The sequence below is a fragment of the Plecotus auritus genome (genome assembly GCF_963455305.1).
Source record: "Plecotus auritus genome assembly, chromosome: 8".
Lineage (NCBI taxonomy): Eukaryota > Metazoa > Chordata > Mammalia > Chiroptera > Vespertilionidae > Plecotus > Plecotus auritus.
The window spans coordinates 7,497,554-7,518,890 of NC_137782.1; the positions used below are offsets into that span (position 1 = coordinate 7,497,554).

The following is a 21,337-nucleotide window of genomic DNA, read 5'->3' on the forward strand; positions in this document are numbered from 1 at the left end:
TAGAGCGTCGGCCTGTGGACTGAAGGGTCCCGGGTTCGATTCCGGTCAAAGGCAAGTAACTTGGTTGCGGGCACATCCCCAGTGGGAGGTGTGCAGGAGGCAGCTGATCGATGTTTCTCTCTCATCGATGTTTCTAGCTCTCCATCCCTCTCCCTTCCTCTCTGTAAAATGTCAATACAATATATTTTTTAAAATAAATAAATAAATAAACTACAAGCTTACCAAAGAGCCCAAGAATGAATTTCATTAGTAAGTGTCCTTATCAAAGGTGATAGTAGTTGCTTCCCATATTCTATACAGGTTTGGTTAATTTGGTAGATCTTGTGTCAAGGAGATATTAGCCAGTCATGGAACCGGACAATGAGAATGGTTAGGGACCCAAATCTTTGCCTGATGATAATGAGAATAATAATAATAGCCACCTCTATGTATTGAAGCCAGTTGTGTGTCATGCTCAGTAATAGACATTGTGCTTCAAATGACTGTGCAGTTGAACCTCTTGGACCTAAAAAGTCAAGGAGAAGCTACCTCCCCCGCTAAACCCTAAACTCGCGTGATAACAGGGACTTTTGTATATGATCTTCAGATGGTAATGTGGATGCTAACAGTGGTCATGGTAGTGGCTTCCCATTGTTTGAGAAATCAATTTTCAAGTGCCAGGAGAAAAGATTAAGTGGCTCCAGAAGGGAAACTAGGTCAAATGGATTGAAATTACAGAAAGGCAAGTTAAAATCAAATGCAAAAAAGCAATTGCTGTCACTTGTTGCTCAGCAATGGCACAGGAAGCCTTTGAGGAGGCCCATCTGCTGGCTGTGAAGTTCTCACTAGGAACCAGCTATATAGGTTACCAGCCAATAAAGTTGATGTTTTCCCCATTTTACACACGAGGAAGTAATTTTTAAAACTTGTCAAAGTTCACACAGCAAGTCCATTTATTTTTCACTATGTTATAATCATCCCTGTCATTGCAAATAATCCTTCATGGCCATTGGCTAAAATGTCTACCTCTTGAGAACATGTGGAAGGGAATTTCTCAATTAGGTGAGGATAAATCCTTGCCTCTTTGATCCTTCAAGTACCCGGTATCAATGAGCCTGTTTGTCAAGTAATAAGCTTCTGTTAGAATTAATATTTAATTACATGCCTTATTAAACCATGGAGTAATAGGAGTATTGAGAGTGTTTTTAAATGAATCTAAAGAGATCAGTTTGAGTTGAGAGAATGCTAAACACTCTCAGTGAGGGACACTTGCTAATTCATCCCAAGTTTCATTAGGAGAGCGTGTAATTGGTCACCTAATATAATTACTTTCAGGCCAGTTCATGTACTTGCTACCCTCACTATTATATTCAGAAGCATCTATGGAGCGCCTTTCCTGGTGCAGAGAAAGTTCAACACATGTCAAAACCAGGTATGGGCCTTTGTATCTGTATGAACCATAAACATGGGCTTCAACAAAGCCAAAGAGTTAGAAGCAGAGAAGAACTGACCTTTGTTGAAAGTCTGCTGTGTCCCAGACACAGTCTAAAGATGAACCCATTTGGAGGAAACGCAGGCTACGGAACAAGCAGCCATCTGCAAGGGGAGGTTCTGGGGTAGAGTAGTGGGAACTCTTGTTGGAAGATAGGATGGAAAGAGTTTGCGGAGGAACTTGGATTCTGAGCAGAGGGGCATTCCGACTGGGTGCTGTGGGCCTCGTAAGCCACGCAGGATTCCTGAGTGGAATGGATAGGGATCGCAGCTCAGAGACATAAGGCGCATGCTCCTCTTTGTCAGGAAGGGACGGGAAGCCACTGTGTAAGAGTAGCGGTTGCTTTCAGAAAGGAGTCTGCTCCGAGGTTGACAGGGAAGCTTGCAGGTGAGATGCTAGGAATAATAGTGAATACTTGGGTAACACTCATGTGCGCCAGGCAGTGTTCTCAGTGCTTGGGGGAGAGTCATTCCTTTACCCTGACAACGTATGGAGTCAACAGTAGTGGGATCCCCATCCCTGTCTTCCAGACGAGATAACGAGGACTTCCAAAAGCATCTGGCCTCAGGTCAAGCAGAAAAGATGTCCAACCTTTGGCAGGTGCTCACCTCGCAGCCTCGGTCTAATGACCAATGACGGCGCATTTAAAATGATGACGATGAGGTTACTATCTGATAGCATCTGGCTGTTCAAGTCGCAGCTTGAGCAGACTGTGCTCCTTCATGGCAGCCTCCACAGGGGTGAGGTTGGGTGTCGTGGCCGGTGAACACGGTTGACAACCTGACCTTCAGCGTTGATTGCATGTGCTCTCTTCCCATAACCTGAGGGATACGGGCCAGACCTTTTCAGGTCTTCAAGCTATATTTATGTTCTAATAACAACAAAATTAAGTGCATGGGTTATATTTATAGTTGTTTTCTTTATAAATGTTACAAATTCCTTTCCACGCACATGGCATATCATATGTGTACGTTTCCCTCCCCCCCACCCCCAGGAGCTCAAGAGCTGGATCGAATCCGACTCTCCACCTACAGAACAGCATGCAAGCTTCGGTTTGTTCAGAAGAAATGCAACTGTAAGTATGCCAGTTGTTTGCAGTAATTACCTTCATGAGCCCTATCGTTTACACTTATTACTTAGCCTATTAAAGCTAGGTTTTCTTGTAAGAATTGACCAAAATATGTTTACACAACAATGAAAATAATGTTATGATATACAAATGGTAGTGAGACAATGCCTAAGTAATTCTCAAGGCTTAATCACTCTAACCTGCTAAGGTGTATTCCATCCTGCCATGGGAGGGGTTTAAATCTGGAGGGATGTTCTCCTTCTCTCTAGCCTGGATAGCAGTGCCATCCAGATGGTTTCCAAGAACTTTGTAAAATATCAAACACGAAGTCCTCCTATTTGTGCTTCCTTTACAAGTAGAGGAACATGTTTATTACCTCTGGAAAACAATCCAGTTGCTTTCTGAAACCAGAAAATTTACCCTTTGTGTCAGAATATTAACTACGTTTGCCTGCACCTGACAGTAGCAAGAGAAGAGACAAGACTACTGAAAGAAACAAAGGAACTTGCTTAGCTTTTCCCCAAATTTTAAAATGTAAGCAGCGGGGTAGATTACTAAGCACGGTGAGCAGATCCATGTTCCCTGCTGGGCTGGTGCTCCCGTCATATCACCACATTCGTTACCTCTTGGAAAAAATACTACTTTGTTTTAAAAACGGACTGCTAGAAAAAATTAATAACTCTTCTCATCTCCTAATTAGTATGGATGCCTTAAAACTGAAAACCATGTTATCTTGAGTGCATACACACAGTTCTTGAATAATTGCCATGAGGATTAGATACTTGGTGAATGAAAAACCAGCCATGTCCACATCTTTACCATCCCAGAGTCTCCCCCAGATGTTTCTTGGGGCACCGAGCAGGCCACCCCAGCCCACGCTTCTAGGCTTATTTACGACTGGGATAGGCAGTGTGCAGCTCTCCCGCACGCCGCTCCTCTGCAGCTCTTCCCCAGCCCGAGATGGGGCTGAAGTTTGGGGCAGGAGAAGAACGTAGAAAAAACATCAAAGACTTGTTTGACTCCTCACAGAAGCTAAATCAATGTTCCCCTCTTCCCCACCCTGCCCCAAAAAACACACACAAAGCAGTGAGGGGAGCCCTCTGGCCACGGGAAGGGATCTGTGGTTGAACTTGCAGTCTGGATATTGCCCACCTGGTATTCAAGGCCAAGGAAAATGCTCCCCCACAAGCAAAGCTTTCCCTCCCCCACATCTTCATCATCCACATTTAAGCAAAAAATCGAAGAATCGCCATGTTTTCTGCAATGAAAAGGTGATGTAGTCCTCCCTTTTCCTTTACCTCATTACCAGTGGCCCTCAAAATAGAGAGGAGGGGAGAAGGAGTGGTATAGGAGTTCTGTCTCCTCAAAGCATTGCCAAGCGGAGCTTTTCTTAGGTTATTTTCAGTAGAAGCAGCGAGTTTCAAAATGGCATTACAAAATGGTAAGGATGAATATAAGTGAGTGAGTGAGTGAGTGAGTGAGTGAGTGAATGAACAAACCAACCAATAAATAGAAAAGGAGGGAAGAAGGGAGGAAGGAAGGAAGGAAGGAAGGGAAGGAGGGAGGGAGGGAGGGAGGGAGGGAGGAAGGTGTATAGTGATTTGTCAGCCCTGCACCAACATTGCAAAGAGTACACACTGTTGGCCCTAACTGGGTCCAGCAAACCATGGGCCATATTTTATTCCTCCTCTCTGATGAAGGCCATTTCTCCTTCTTAGACATCTCTTTTTCCTCTTCCTATTCTGTTCTGGTGCTCCTCCTTACCCTATATCCAGAATCGTGGCATGGTTACACAGACATTCTTGGAAAACAGTTACTATCTTGGAAAATACTGATAGTCCCTCCCTGGGTGAAACAGAACCTTCTTCACACCTGTGCAGTTGCCCTCAATGAATCCATTCATTTACCTCTTTAAAATCTTACAATGAACTCTATGTTTGCACTGTGCTAGGTCCCAAGGACAAAGCGATGGGGAGTAAGATGCATTCCCTACCTTGAACTTGCCCACAGTCTAAGTGGTAGATGGATTTCTAAACAGACTTATAAAACAGTGTGGACATGTAATGACAAGAATCCATACATGGCATTGTGGGGGCACCGGGAAGGCAGTGCCCTGACCTGGGTGTGGGGGCTGCTGAGAGGAGTCTCCTAGACAGGGAGACAGCTGGGCTGAATCTAAAGAATTGGTAGACAGTAAGCAGAAAAAGTGCTATTTGCTTTACAATGTACCTTACAAATTTTATACATTTTAGGATGAGAAAAGACATTGCATTCTATACAAACTAGACAACACTAAGACTCAAAGAAGAAATATAAGCTTATGTTGAATGCTCTGCTAAAATTAAGCTTCTTTTTCAAATTGTTTCCACGTTGATGCAAGTATTATATGTGTCTGCCGAGTTTTCCTTCCTGACAATAAACAGAGCAGTTGTGATATTGGGGTACTTCCAGAGCGCCAACACAACTGAGCCGGGCTTATTCTAATCAGAGTTAGAGCTTTTCTTTTAGAGAGATAACCAGAAGCACTGGTGTTTATGTGACATATGTTCGTCAATATTAACTACCCCTGTAAGAGAGGGAGAAAATTGTCTGCAATAAAACCCAGCTCAAAGTAAATTATGGTACCTTATAATGGAGTTTTACTCTACAATAAAAGAAATAAGAAAAAATCCAGATAGTGTATTTGTAACGGAATTGCTTTATTGGAAATTCATATGCAGTGTTTACTTCACAGAAATTGATAGACCTTAACTAAAAAGGGCTTGTTCATTTTTAGGTTCAGACATTATTTACAGATAAAATGTATTTTGTGTATTATCCGAACCAAGCTTTAAAACTATACAAAGGAGGAGAAAAACATAAAAGCTGACACTTGTAAAGTTATCTTCTAGGAAAAAATAAATATTGTCTGGATATAGCATGGAGAGACCACTTTTTTTTTTATGAGATTTTTTTTTCTTATCTAAATTTAGTTAATTCTCCACATTTTCTCCCCCACAGCCCTTGCCTGCTCGTTTATGGTGTCCCATCTACAGCACCGATCCCCATCACTGACATCCATGTTCATTCCCTCTAATGCAGTGGTTCTCAACCTTTTTAATGCCACGACCTTTAATACAGTTCCTCATGTTGTGGTGACCCCCAACCATAAAATTATTTTCGTTGCTACTTCATAACTGTAATTTTGCTACTGTTATGAATCGTAATGTAAATATCTGTGTTTTCCGATGGTCTTAGGCGACCCTGCTAGCGGTTCTCAACCTGTGAGGAATTCAGCCTAAGACCATCGGAAAACACAGATATTTACATTACGATTCATAACAGTAGCAAAATTACAGTTATGAAGTAGCAACGAAAATAATTTTATGGCCGAAATCGGTTTGGCTCAGTGGATAGAGCATCGGCCTGCGGACTGAAGGGTCCCGGGTTCGATTCCGGTTAAGGGCATGTACCTTGGTTGCGGGCATATCCCCAGTAGGGGGTGTGCAGGAGGCAGCTGATCAATGTTTCTCTCTCATCGATGTTTCTAGCTCTCTATCCCTCTCCCTTCCTCTCTGTAAAATATCAATAAAATATTTTTAAAAAAAAAGAAAAGAAAAGAAAAGAATTTTATGGTTGGGGGTCACCACAACATGAGGAACTGTATTAAAGGGTCGCGGCATTAAAAAGGTTGAGAACCACTGCTCTAATGCAATCCTTGTGGATCCTGAGAATACTGATCCCAGTGCTCGCAAAAACTTCATAGAAGAGGCCAGGAAGCTGTGGCCATGGACTAAGTGGGTCCAGCACCTATTTTTGTATAGACTGTGAACTCAGAATAGGTAAAGATTTATAACCAATTTGAAAAGAGAACACTAATGTGTAATCCCAATTATGCAAAATGTTTTTCTCACAAAAAACAATTCCAGTTTGCTTATTGATAGACGAGCATTAAAAAAAAAAGTTGTACTCATTTATTATATTTTTAATTTTATCATCAAAATGTGAAATTTATTTCCTCTTCTGTCATATGCAGGGGGGGTAAAAGTGGGTTTAAAGTTGTGAATACATAAAACAGAGTTTATTCTTATATTATTCTTTATTAATTATTGCATTATTTTTCATAAGAACAACTGTAAACCTACTTTTGCCCCACCCTGTCCATGCCAACATAATATCTACATAATATTAATTCATTATATAGTGGTGCCCCTCTGCCCACAAGAAACATTTAGCATCCTCTGCTATAAAAGAAGAATTATAAGAAGCCCATCTTTTTTTTTTTTTTTTTTTTTTTAGGCATTAAATTCCTTCAACTTTTGTCCATAGGATTTGTCTTCCAAGTCAGCTTCTTTCCTCACCATTCATCTTTACTCCCTGTCATTCCCCCCCTCCCCACGCCATCACTAGCACAATCTCTAATAAAGTGAAAGAACAGTTCTCTTCGAAGTTAGGGAACAAGTTGGCTGTTTCAATTTACAGGAAAAATGGTACAGAATGGAGAATACACATCCAGGCCTGATATTCCTTTCTCATCAACAACCTTCTCTTTAACTTCCGGATCCCCTGGTAGCTAGCTGTTCACGAAAATTAATATCCTGTTTACCACTTATAGGCATGTGTGCAATGGTAACATTTCGGCCTTTACCTTAAACAAATGGCTTTTCTGCTGTCACATTATTTCCTCGCTGGGCGTTGGCATGGTTAATGATCCAGATACCTAATGTCAGCACATGTGTTTTTTCAGAAATTACGTGAAAGTCAACGAAACGCACCCTTAAGTTCATGAACAACAAAAAGCAATGAGAGAAATAAATCAGAGATCTACTCCCTCCTGTTTACATGGAACTAAAGTAAGAAGGCCAGGGGGTGCTGTCCCCCACAACTGACATTATACCATCTTCAGTTCCTCTGGCCACCGTCTGAAGTTTCTGCTATCACTCCTATCGATTAAAATTTAATTAAAATTTTTGTTTAAAAGGAAAGACGAAAAGATATAGACTTGGATCTGAACTTTCAGTTTCTCAGAATACCGTTCCTCCAGTAAATGAAGCATCTTTAAAAGGATCCCTCATTCAGCTCTACTTCAGGGCAGCGGTCACCAAGCGGTGGTCCGCGAGGTCTGGAAGGTTGGCGACCACTGCTTTAAAGTGTATCTGCTTTTGTCTTTCATAGCTCTAGCTTTCAGGATTTCTTATGAACCATAAAAGCAAAATGCAGATACCTGTTCACCTAAAGGTTTCTCTCTCCCTGCAAAATTAACCCTAGCAAGTGCTCTCCGTGTGGTAAGACCTGAATAGATATTCTTCCATGAATGAACCAACAGGCTCCACTAGGTTCACTTTTCACATCCAGGTGACTAGTTTTATGTTGCGAGAGTCGCCTTTCAGTATTTCTTAGTAATAAATACTAACATCCCGTTCATTTTTTTCCAAGCATATTCCTTCTCTCTGCCTCATTTTTAAGCACATGCATTTGGAGCTGCCGGTATCCGTTTTCTACCATTGCATAACAAATTGCTCCACACTTAGCAGCTTAAAACAGCACACTTTTACTGTCTCGGTTTCTGGAGGTCAGAAGTCCTATACAGCATGCGGGGTTCTCCGCTCAGGGGCTGAAAGCAGCGTGCTGGCTGGGTCTGCGGTTCTCATCTGGGGCTCAGATGGGGACTAGCTGCTGGCAGAATTCATTTCCTTGTGGTTGAAGGACTGTGGTTCCCATCCCTTCCGACAGTCAGGGTGGTAGTCTTAGCCCCTAGCAGCCACCCTCCCTCCTCGCCACATGGCCCCTCAGGCCACTCGGAGCACGGGTGTTCGCTGCCTTTTCCAGGCCAGCCAGAGTGTGTTCCTCTGACTTGCCCCTCTGTGACCGGCCAGAGAAAACTGTGCTGTGACAGGATCCCTGTGATTAGGTCAGGCCCACCCGGATAAGCTCCCTGTTTTAAGGCTGACTGATTTAGGACCTTAATTCCATCTGCCAAACCCCCTCACAGCAGTACCTGGATTACTGTCTGAGTAACTGAATGCAGGTAAACAACAGGGACCAGGAATCGGAGAGGGAGGGGAGCATCTTAGGATTCGGCCTGTCCCACTGCCCAAGACCACAGACTTCTCTATTTTCCAGATAAGGACATATAGACCATTGGATGAAAAATAAAGTTTTAAAGTAAAAATCTGCAGCGGAGAAATAGATCCCCCAAAAGAGAAGTATTCAAAAGGAAAGCTAGAAGGACTCTCTCCAGTAAGGAGTCGACGGAAGAGTAGGCGGTTTGGTGGGGAAATAAAGTGGCCGATGACAAACCCTCGGAGCGTAGTTATCTGTGTGTATTGCTCCCAGTGTTTCTGGTGCTCACTTTCACCCCTGATGCTGAGTCATCCCAGACACATGTTTAGAATAAACGGAAGTTCATTGCTGGAATACAGCGTTCCCGAAAATCCCTGTGGGGAAGTCAACGTTTTCCGCTGTGGGATACGCAGCCAGAACCACGCCCCCCTGGGCACCCTGGCCCTGGCATTGTTTCCCCTTAGTCAGAGCAAACTTCTGCTCCTCCTTCCCGCTGCTTTTGTTTGTAAGATCTTAAAAATCCAGGGTTTGGCTTTCTTCTTCGTACTTTGATTTTTAGAGAACGCCAGAAGCTTTATCTGACCGGACCGCTGCCTCTGCCAGCCTGTGACCCAGGCGCCACCGCCAGTCTTATTTCTCGGCATCTGGACGTCCCATCAGCCAGCTCCCTTCCCTGTCTCCCGCTCTGCATTCTCCCTGGAATCCATGCCAACCAAGCGCTTTCACTCTCACCGTTTAGGAAAGGGCCTCAACTTTAAATGCCCCAGGCACGTGGGAAAGAGTGATACACACAGAAATGCCTTCCAAGCCTCCTCAGCCCCATCTGACAGGTGCCAAAGCGAGATCGGTGACCTTCCCTGACGGGTCTGCCAAGCTGTGTCCTTGGGAGCCTGCCGATTGGCCCAGAGCCAGTCATCAGGGCAATGAAGGGACACCCAGGGGTGCCGCCCCCAGCCTGGTACCAGAACCTCTGGGCTCTGAGGGACACAGAGGAAACAGAAGACAGATGAGGGCAGGGCTGGGAGAGCGGCCCCTCCCACACAGCACACCTGTGACCCTGCAGGGACGTGATTGCTGCCGCCCCTTGATTTACCCCTGGGGCTGCGTTGACGTCACCAGTCATTTGCGGTTGTTATTATCAGTCACTCGTGTGTTTCTCATTCCGCAGCTGTGGGCTGAGATTTACTGTGTCCCAAGCATGATGCTGGACCCTGGGAGCCAAAGTGTGGTCCCATTCCTTCGTGTCCAGATTGAGTACCGGAATAACCTCGAGTTTAGAATCTAATGAATGTGTCCTGTGTATTCTAAAGCTTCTCATGTTGTAATATCCAGTGGTAGACACATCCTAAAACGTTGCTATATAAACTCATACCCAGCCTTTTAGTCCCCTCAGCAAACTTTCATTTTCTAAAGAAAAAAACTACTTGTAAGTCTGGTGATTAAAAGCAATCAAATACGTACATAGCTATTGAAATAGAGTGTCTGTCGCTCCCTTTACTCGCTCACGGTGCTGGGCTGGGACTGCTTTCCCTGCTTTTCATTCGGGACTTGAAAGGTTCTGCCCCTCCCAGGTGAGGAGAGCAGTAAGTGCTCCCCTTAGGTAAGTGCCAGATAAAGTCACACCGTTTAGAACGGAACTTCTGGCTTCCAGATACCAGCCGAGTGCCATGGCAAACAGTCCCTGCCCTCCCGGGCTGCCCAGCCTTGCCCGCAGGAGGCGAGCCTGTGGCCACTCAGCCAGCCGCAGAGCTAGCAACGGCTCCAGCCCCAAATCGCTTCGTTTCTCAGAACAGTAATGAACTTCCCTGTGAGGTCAAGTGGGATGCACTTCATTTGTCAAACCCGACACCGCAGCGTGAGACCCTGCTATCATAATGTGGAGACGGAGACGCTGAGGGAAAAGCCTACGGCCAAGCAGAATCAGAATCTCCTCGGAATATGGCCCCAATCATCACTGTCTCCCATGTGTTACTCTGGGAGTTTTCAATCAGTGATAGACAAGGACTTGATTAGAATCAGTGCTTCAGCCTGTGTTTCCCCGGAAAGCGGACTCCTCGGCAGGGCCTGACCGGAAGCTGTTCATGTGGATACTGGAGCCAGAGCAGAACTGGAACAAGAAAGGAAAAGCAACAGATCATATGGGACCCGCTGAGGAGGCTTGTGAAATGCACCCCAGAACTGTCCACCCAGGAGACAAAAAGGAGGCGGGACTGAGCCCTGCACTGGGCAGGGGCCTGCACTTGCACTTACGGGGTGCACATGGGAGAGTGTTGGGGGGCTCCAGGTGTCCAGGCTGAGGCGTCACAGGTAAACAGCAAGAGCCTGAGCCGGCGGCTGGCTGGTCACAGCCGCACGGAACTGGCCAAAGTCTATGCCATGACGGTCGCCTATAGGGACTGGAGGAAGAGGTGGAGCCACGATTTTGAAATGGTACCAAGAGGGGTCTGAAACCTTGCCCACTGTGTGCCTTGGCTTTCTGCATTGGCGATTTCCTCCTCAGTATTTTCTACTAACTTTTTAAAAGATGTCTTTTCTACACAAGAAACACTTCCCATGTTCTTGACTTCGCTCAAGATGTCTGGAGAGAGTCTGCAGCCATCCAGGGACCTGTTCATCCCAAATGCTTGCCCGTCTCCCGAACAGCTTTCCACGCACAAGGAAATGAGGCCATAGCTATCTTCTGCGTGGAGGAGTAAAATGCATCTTCTGTTTTCTATCAGACTGTGTACTCTCATTGCACAAAGACAGTTAATTACATATTTAAACAGACAGGGTGGGTGCAGGACAAAGTGACCCTTTCAAGCCGGTTGCCACTACCCGCTCTGCAGTGTCCCTGCGCACTTTGTCTGTCAGTGTGCACGCAGCCCGGTGGGCACAGGATGCAGAGTCCCCGAGATCAACGGCTACAAAGGGCCAGTGGGGACAGGCCTCATGGTCACTAGCCCTGTGGATGCTCTTCCTCTTATAATGTGGCCTCTGGCATGTAGGATTCTGGCCAACTGCCCAAGTCATAGTGTGCAAGGAATGATGAAGGTTCTCTGGAAACCCTGCCCAGCGTGTCTGAGAAGATGAGGCAAAGGAAAGCATCTAGGGGTTATATGCGATGTCTGGCAAGCAGCAGGCACTGTGTGCCATTCCCCAAGCAGTAATAGGCACCCAGTGTGAACAACGCGTTCTGCGTGTAGCCATGAGGAATAGAGAGATGGCCAAGACATAGTCCATGTCTTCAGATTGCTCGTAATTTAGTGCTGTCCCCTGAAAACACATGGCCCTTAACATAAAATTTAGCTCGTCATTTCCAAGACCCTCCTCTTCCCTGAAGTTCAATCAAGGGTTTATCTAAAAACTGGAGGGGACAACTTATTCTACAGGGGTCCTCAAACTTTTTAAACAGGGGACCAGTTCACTGTCCCTCAGACCGTTGGAGGGCCGGACTATAGTTTAAAAAAAAAACTGTGAACAAATTCCTATGAGCACTGTGGGCCCGGGACGAGTCGGCTGCTAAGCAGGACAGGCAGTGGCACCCGGCGGGCCGGATAAATGTCCTCGGCGGGCCGCATGTGGCCCGCGGGCCGTAGTTTGAGGACACCTGCATAATAAAGAGCTAATATGCCAATTAGACTGGATGGCGGAACGATCTTCCGGAACGACCAGTGGACGGGGATGCAAGGCAGCGGGGCTGCAAGGGCCGAGCCCCCTTGCACAAATTTCGTGCATCGGGCCTCTAGTTGGTTAATAACTGTGGGAAATGCAGAGTGTCATAAATGGTCTAATAGACACGTGGAAGTTTCTGGAAGCAACAAAGGGGGAGGTTAGCATCAGAGTGAGCTGCCTTGTGGGCATGCATGTGTGCAATACCTTGAAAAGATAGTGTACTGAAGGGTATAGCTGATGAGGGCAGCAGGCTGAATAAAGGCACATACAGGACAGCCCAGGGAATATCCTGGAATTGTGAGAAGTCCGGTGTGACGAGCCTAGGGCTCAGGAGAAGCTGGAGATGAGGAGATAAGGCTGAAGATTAGGAACGTCGAGTCTAAACATGGATTTTTATGCTCAGAAGCTTGGGTTTTCCCCAATAGACAATAGACAGTGGTATGACCAGAGCTAAGCCTTAAAATATTTTTGGGATAGGTGGAAAAGGGCAGCAGTTGGAGATGAGTGATGCGGCTTGCTGTAAAAAGAATCTTAAGTAGAAGTCAGTAACTGATGGGAAATGGTAAGAGCATATTGAAGGAACCTATACGGAGTTATCTAGTGAAGTCTGAAATTACTACCCAGAGGGGAGATAAGATATTAGATTCCCTTGCTTCTAAAGTTATTAAATATATTCTGAGCAAAGTGAAACACTAGCAGTGAGAAATTAGGTATTGTTCAGGTCATTCTTTTCCTTTACCTTCTCCTATTATTTTTACAGTCCTTGGTACAATACTTTGCAAAATAATAGGCTAACTAAATGCTTGTTCAATCGAATTTTGTTCAATTTAACTTACAGTATGACAGCTATTGAGCCAATAATTAATATACCTCATTTTGAATAATGATGCTGGTCTACAAACACAATTTAAGCAACAGTGAACACTTTTTCCTGGTAGACAATAGATGTGCTCTCAGAGCTTTTGAGGACTAGCATGATATCCTATTTGATTTTATACCAAAATTATGTTATAGGCCTTTTCCTGAAGCTCTATTATTATATCATCTATATTAACCAGGAAGTTAAAGTGAAACTAAAATGTTATCTGTAAGATACGATGCATCTCTCCTAGGAGCCTTAGCAAAGAGAACTATGTTAGTGATAAAGGCATACTTTGGGAGCAAGGGAGATGTTGAGTTTGGAAGCATAAGATAATTTAGTGAGCTATTCAGATGTTTAGATTCATATCTTAGAAAGGTATGGCTCACTAGTGGAAATCAAATCTGAAAATTGCGCTTTTGTTAACATTTTCTTTCCAAACTCAGTGTCTGGTTAGTGTGGATGATGGCTGATATCATCAGCGTAATGACATCAAGATACGTGTGTTGACTCTGCCAAAGCATACCATGGAACTGAGTCCTCCCCCCTCTCAAAAGGTTTTTAAATACGATTTTGTCACAATAAAAGACCCGATTGCCTGCAAAAATACTTCCTTTGAAAATATCTTAACAACTGGCTAATTTGCACATGGATTTCTTGGCCATAATGTTCCTGAGATCCTCATGATGCCTTTTAAATAAAGTCCTCTGTATCACATGCGCATCCATTTCCTGTTCTTCCTGTCCCTTGTCTAACTCCATCCCTGGAGTCATACTCCCTAGCAGTGGTTCTCAAACCTCGTTGTCTTTCAAAGTCACCTCAGGAGGTGCTTTACCTGTGGATGCCCTGGCCACACCCCAGACCTCTGGAATCAGACCCACTCGCTGCTCTAAAGATCACCTCTGGGCTTCACCGCTGGCCTGGTTGGCTGTAGACGGGGGTCGGAATTAGCTGACATGGTGATTTGAAAAATGAAACTAAGCATTGAACTTTACAAGCTGCAAATTCTCGATCTTTCTGTTTGCTTTCAAAAAATGAGAGAAGTGTGAAATAATGTTCAAAGAAAAGATCACTTAGTTATAGACTCTGCTTTCCTGTAAGCCCCATACAAACGCCTCCAGCCCCAACCCATCAATCCATGGCCGATTGCACCTCCTTCATTCATTGCTCTGTGCCAGGGGCCATCTGGTTTTCTTCTCCTTGGAGTATTCTCCCTCCTCCTCAACATGTATTCATATCCTGCTTTGATTCGGGAGCCAACCTGAGCCCTTCCACCTCTCCTCCTCCTCCTCCTCCTTCTCTTCCTCCTCCTCCATATCCTTCCAAAGTTTCCAGCCCACATAGCATCCCTGTACAGTCTTTCGAGTACCAGTAGCTTCTTTATTTAAACCTGCACTGTGAATGTGGGCTTTTTATAATGTCGTGTCTCATCTTGATCTTCATTCAGTTAAGCCATCTGAGTGGCTCTCCCCATGGGAATTACAATCTCTTTTATAGCCAGACTCTCGTAGTTTGTTAAATTACCTGTAACCTGAAGAATAACGTGTTATAGAACCTTTAAAGTTACTGGTTGGGATTTAATTTCTTTTGAAAAGGTTTTGGAATCTCATTTCTTGCTTCCTTCCCCAGCTGTGTATGTGGAAGCATAAGGCTGGCTTTCTCCATATGTTAATGCCTGTATGTGCAATAGATGTGTGGTGAGGGGTGATGCATTGGGCATACCCTTTTTTCTCATGGGCTGAGGCTCTCTGAATTTCGAGATAAGTATTTGATCTGAAAGTGAACTAAAATAGTCATCACTGTGATGTAATCGCTCATGGATAGATTACATATTACATTCATTAAGAGGAAAACAAACCTGCAATTATAGAAAAATATTGTATCTTTATAACTGACAGAGCAAAATAAAAAACTGAAAGAATCTAAAGGGAGGAAATTTTATAATTTTATCTAAATGTGACAATAAATTTTAAGGTCTGTTTTTCTCTCAAAAAAATAAGAGTACCTAAAATACATAGTGTGCTTTACAGTTTAATGTTTTCCATGTAAATATTTATTGTTCCTCAGAATACCTATAAGGTAAACATGGTGAATATTATTATTCCCATTATACAAATGAAGAAACACTTGGATTAATACTGTTACTGCTAAGCCCATTTTTTCTCTGTAAGAGAAAATAGATTATTATTGTAGCATGCTCAATGTACTTCTTTGCTAAGTATCTCTGTTCCCCACCACCTGTAAGTCCCATGTGGTCAGAGACACCTGTCTTGTCTGTGCTAATTCTAGAACCCAGGACAGTGCTGCCACATTGTAAGGGCTAAATAAATGCTTGTTCTGTGAATGAAGTTTGTAGTCTCTGGAGTGGAAGGCTGAGAAGGAAAGCTAGTTATAGCGGCTTAGGGTAATGAGTGTGAAGAGACGCTGGGGATGTTATTAAAAGGAAGATTCTGATTCTCTAGGTCTAAGGGAGGGGGCGGGCAGGGGTGCTGAGATCTGCATTCCTAACAGACCTTGTGCCTTGCAACTCCAAGTATGGTCCAGACCAGCCACAGTGGCATCACCAGGGAGCCGTTCTCCAACCTCATAGGAGACCCCAGTCAGAGCCACTCCTCCGAAGTGATGGACGTGAACGCTCTGCAGGATGGTTGTGTATTGGCCTTCCCTAGCTGCAGGCCCTCTGAGAGCCGTCCCGAGGTTTATAAATGAGTGGTTGGCAGAATCACCTGCAGAGCTTTGTCAAAACCCTTGCCCACCCTCCTAAATTCTGGAGTCAGTGAGTGGGTGAGTCTGGGCTTGGGAATTTTTTTTTAATATATTTTATTGATATTTTTACAGAGAGGAAGGGAGAGGGATAGAGAGCCAGAAACATCGATGAGAGAGAAACATTGATCAGCTGCCTCCTGCACACCTCCCACTGGGGATGTGCCCGCAACCAAGGTACATGCCCTTGACCGGAATCAAACCCGGGACCCTTCAGTCCGCAGGCCGATGCTCTATCCACTGAGCCAAACCGGCCTCGGCTGGGCTTGGGAATTTTTAAGAGATCTCCAAGTGCTTTAGGAAAAAGGGCATCATGCTTAGAGCCACTGACCTGCACCCAGTCTCCATGATGGGGTCCCAGGAAGGCTGCTTCTGGACAAACTCAGAGATAGACTAAATCTTGAAGCTGTCTTTTGATATTCCTGTACTTTCTGTACCCTCTCTTCTGTATTTTACCCTATCACTACTACTTCTAATAACGCTTATCACATCCATCATTTCTATTAGCTATAAACGAGTTTGGCGTTTCTGCACGTTCCCCAGGGACGCTTGGATTTAAGTCATCTTTAACTATGAACTAAGAGTCCATCTCCTATTCAGATAGTGGGACACATGAGCAACATCACTTGAGATTCAAAAATTCTTCTCTACCCATGTGGAAACCACCCCCCGAAACCCCAAATCCTCCTCCCCCAATCCTCATCCTAGCCCTTTTCTTTCAGCCTGGGCTTTCTTGGATTTAAGACAAACTATTGAAGTTTTGTCTATTTCCATTTATTTATGAAGACAAACTACTGTGAGGTATTCATAATTAATTATCTGCAGTTAACACTAATCGTATTTTTGATTCTATAAAGAACTAAATTCTACTTTTAAGAAAACGTTTTGTTTATTCTTGTTATGATTAATGTTAACAAAATAATGTCACTCTTCAAACTGTTGCCTTTTCTAGTATATTAGTGTAAAATGTATACAGGCATATGGATGAGGAAACCCCACTTTCTGTTGCCTATAGCTAATAGCAGGTGCTTTATGATGGACAGTTATAGCTTGAGAGCTAGTAGTGAAATGTGTGCAGTGCCATCTAGTGGTATATCATCATTCTGGCATACCTAGATGTCCTCATTTTCTAAAATGCTCAACAGAAAGCAACATATATATACAACTGTCAGACTTTAAAACAGACCCCTTCATAACTGCCGAATGACTCTCGACTTAGCAAATTTCTTAGTGTTCCTCCTCAACTCAGCAAAAGAATTGTGATACTTATCTTTCTCAATAATAATTAGTAAGATATTGAACTATGCTTATTGTGCGCAAAATACTGTATAAAATGCTTTTCTTGTACTTCTGGCCCCTTCACAGCCATTACATAATCCAGCAAGTCACAAAATTTCTAGTTACCTGTTTGTGTGACTGTGACTCATCTCTGTGTCTCCTTCAGACTCGGTTCCCCGAGGCAGGAGCCACGTCTGCATTGTTTGCCATTGAGTCCCTAGGCCAGCCATGGGCAAACTACGGGCCGGATCCGGCCCGTTAGGGTGTTCTATCCGGCCCGCGGAGCCGAAAGAACGGAGGGTTCTCTTGCTCTCCCCTCCGCTCCTTTACTTTGAATTTATATTAGTTCATACAAACACTCCATCCATGCTTTTGTTCTGGCCCTCCGGTCCAGTTTAAGAGCCCATTGTGGCCCTCGAGTCAAAAAGTTTGCCTACCCCTGCCCTAGGCCCTACCCAGGGCCTGGCACATAACCATGAAGCCTCTTTTTACTTTCATGTATAATTATCTAGTCTCACAGCTGTAATTACTATTTCCGTTTTCCTTATATGGAGACTTTAAATGTGAAAGCCCAAATACAGGTCATACTTATTTTTAGTAACTTTCATATGATTTCTAGATATTTTATGTGTCCATATTATTATTTCCTAAGTTACATGCCCTATCCAAGCAATTTGTAAGCATCACCCCATTTATTCTTTTTCCCCAGTTTATTCTGTATAGTAATCATCTGAGGGTAGATGCTCTTGCCAGCCTCATTTTGCCAAGATGAAGACTCAGAAAAGCCAAGTAGCATGCCAGATGATGTACCTGGGATGCAAACCAATGCTTGTGTGATTCTGCGTGACTATATCGTATTGCCTCTTTAGCAATCACATGCACATTCCCTGTGGAGTCATTGCCTTGTCGTGTGTCTACTTAGCCAACAGATATGTATTAAGCTGCTGTGGTGCGTGAGGCTGGGGGTGTGAACAGTATCACGGCAGATGGAGTCTCTTCCTGTGCAGCATACAATGCAGAGGACGGACAACCAGCTGGCCTGCACAGAGTCCACTAAATAATGGGGAGGACAGGGTCCCAAGGTGGCTCGTAGGAAGGTACAAAACCTAGAGGTGAGAGATCCAGACGAGCATCCTTGAAGAAGTGGTCTTGACGCTCAGGCATAGATGAGACATAGACGAGAAGAAAGTGGGGCCCGGTCTGAAAGAACTTCGCAAACCATGTTGAAGAGTTTCAACTTAATGAGAAGTTATTAAAGGAGTTTACACAACATATGAGTGACAAGTCAGATATGCAGTTCAGAAATACCACCCTGGCTACAGTGTTTAGAATGAATTGGAGTGGAGAGAGAAGGAAGATGAAGGAATTGACTTAGTCAATGAGATAATGGTGATAACATTTGGGTAGTGAAATTGGGTGATGGGAATAAGAGTCTGTGGAAATGGAGGAATTAAAGTGATACTTTGGAGATAGAGTCCAATAGGACTCGGTCATTGATTGCATATGACATATGAGGATCCAGGGATGAAATCCAGATTCTAGCTGGGGTGGGGGAAGAATGTAGGGGCTGAGGCCATTCATCAAGGGAGGGAACCCCAGAGAAAGTGGGTTTGGCAGAGAGGAGATTAGGGTAGGCTGGGCACGCAGAGGCCGAAGTTCCCACTGTCTATGGACATGCTGGCTGCTTCCATGGACTTCTGTGATTGCACCCCTGGGAATCCTGGGAGCCTCTCTGTGCCCCACAAAGACTCTCCCACTCCCCGCACCCATTTCTCCTTCTTGGCTTGTAGCCATCTCCCTCCTGTGCTCAAGTTCACCATTCATGTGCCTCTTCTCCAGTGCCAGTTTCACACGACCCATAGTCAGGAAGAAGATAGTAACCTACTTCCCTTGGTGGCCTGAGCACAGATACCAATCAGGACACAGGCCGGGTCCCCTCATCGCTGCTCTTTTTGTGTCCTGTACCCACACATCTCCCCAAGGACTGGGTCCAGAGGCTCTATAGATCAAATATGTAGGGAATAGTGGTAGAAATCCCAGCTTTTTTTCCTCAAAAAATAAATAAATTCAACTTATAAATGCTAGTAGAGGCTCGGTGCACGAAATTCGTGCATGGGGCAGGGGTTGTCCCTCAGCCCAGCCTGCACCCTCTCTGGGACCCACTGGGATTGGGCCTAAACAGGCAGTCGGACATCCCTCTCACAATCCAGGACTGCTGGCTCCAAACCGCTCACCTGCCTCTGCCTGATTGCCCCTAACCGCTTTTGCCTGCCAGCCTGATCACCCCCTAACCACTCCCCTGCCAGCCTGATTGATGCCTAACTGCTCCCTGGTTGGCCCGATCGTCCCTAACTGCCCTCCCCTGCAGGCCTGGTCACCCCTAACGGCCCTCCCCTGCCAGTCTGGTCGCCCCTAACTGTCCTCCCCTGCTGGCCTGGTCACCCTTAACTGCCCTCCCCTGAGGGCCTGGTCCCTCCCAACTGCTCTCCCCTGTAGGCCTGGGCCCCCCAACTGCCCTCCCTTGCAGGCCTGCTCCCTCCCAACTGCCCTCCTCTACTGGCCTGATTGCCCACAACTGCCCTCCCCTGCCGGCCATCTGGTGGCGGCCATCTTGTGTCCACATGGGGGCGGCCATCTTTGACCATATGGGGACAGCCATCTTGTATGTTGGAGTGGCGGTCAGTTTGCATATTACTCTTTTATTAGATAGGATTTTTTTTGGAGCACCTTGCTTGTTAAAGTGAAAAATTTGACAAATAACATCCAAAAATATAAATAATTTCCTTGTGTGATATACAGAGAATTTTGTAAATTTAAAAACCCATAAATCTGAATTTATCCAAATTTAACATTAAAGTAATTCATTTGAAAAGTGATTTGTGTTCCTGTGTCAGAACCTAGAGATATGCACACAAAAAAATTTATATGAACTTCTTATTCATTTGTTCATGTATAATGTATTGTGTCTGTGTACCAGGCACCACAGCTTTTGACTTTATGCATTTCCCATTTAAAGGAACACAATACCCACTTCATAAATTAGGAAGTGAGGCTGTGTGTCTTCAAAGCTAAGAGGGTAAACACTTGTAGAAGAGCCAGATTTGCACCTAGGTCTTCGGACTCCCAGTCCACTGCTCTGGACTCCAAGTCGGGGAGCTCAGTAGGTGTCAGTTTTGTGTCTTTAAACACAGTGTCAGAAATTAGCAAAGCTGTAGGAGTCTAAAACTTGGGAATGCACATTTCTCAGGAACTGGAACTGTACTTCCTTGGGAAAGACAACGTTTATTTTCAAATGCAAAAGTGTAATGAAAAGTGACCCCAGAACTTGGTGAAATTGTGGGGAAACTGGAACTCTCATACACTCTTAATTGGAATGTACGATAGTGCAACTACTTGGAAAAACACTTTGGGAGATTTTCGAAAATTAAACATACACCTACTGTACAACATAGCCACTTCCTTTCTAAGTACTTACCAAGAGAACTGGAAGCTTATGTCTGTACAAAGATTTGTACATGATTGTGCATAGCAGCTTTATTCTTTATCACCAAAACCCAGAACAACCCAAATGTCCATCAGCAGGTGAGCTGACAACCAGATTGTGATATATCCCTCCAATAGAATACTATTCGGCAACAAAAGGGAACAAACTACTAATATATCCAACCTCGTGGATGACTCTCAAAATGGTTACACTGGTAAAAGTATCCAGACCACCCCCCAAAAAACAACAACAGCAAGAGTACACACTGGATGATTTCAGCTTTATAGAATTCTAGAAAATCATGACAGAAAGCAAACCTGTGGCTTGGGACAGATTTCAAAGGAGACTTTTGGGGATGATGGATGTATTATCTTGATTGTGGTGATGGTTTCTGGGATGTCATAACAAGACTTCAGGGCGAACAGAAATAGAAGTGGATTTCTTGACCACCCTAGTGAAAGTAACCATGACTTCAGTTAACTGACCGCTTGTTCTCACCAGCGAAGTTATCTGTGACTTCGTTCTGCTGTTGCATTGTAGCGATGCCTCATACCTGCCCCCCCCCCGCCCCTGTCTTCCTGTCCACTTTCTTCTTATTTCAAACCTTATACTACTAAGAATATGTAAATGAAAATATTTTAAATTCTCAAATGCAGTTATGATATCCTTCCAAATAATAACATTTAAGTGTTGTAGGTTTTTCTCTCTTTTTTTTTT

At 44.4% G+C, this 21,337-nt stretch overlaps 1 protein-coding gene across 29 annotated transcripts in view; it reads left to right on the forward strand.

Annotated features, from left to right (window-relative positions):
• The window catches only part of DTNA (dystrobrevin alpha), a 332,992-nt gene that overhangs the window by 217,840 nt on the left and 93,815 nt on the right, over window positions 1–21,337 (forward strand). For all 29 annotated transcript variants that reach the window (XM_080683220.1, XM_080683222.1, XM_080683225.1 and 26 more), the window contains one exon: window positions 2,466–2,546. In XM_080683220.1, the coding sequence (XP_080539346.1) occupies window positions 2,466–2,546 (81 nt within the window). The remainder of the gene's footprint in view (window positions 1–2,465; window positions 2,547–21,337) is intronic.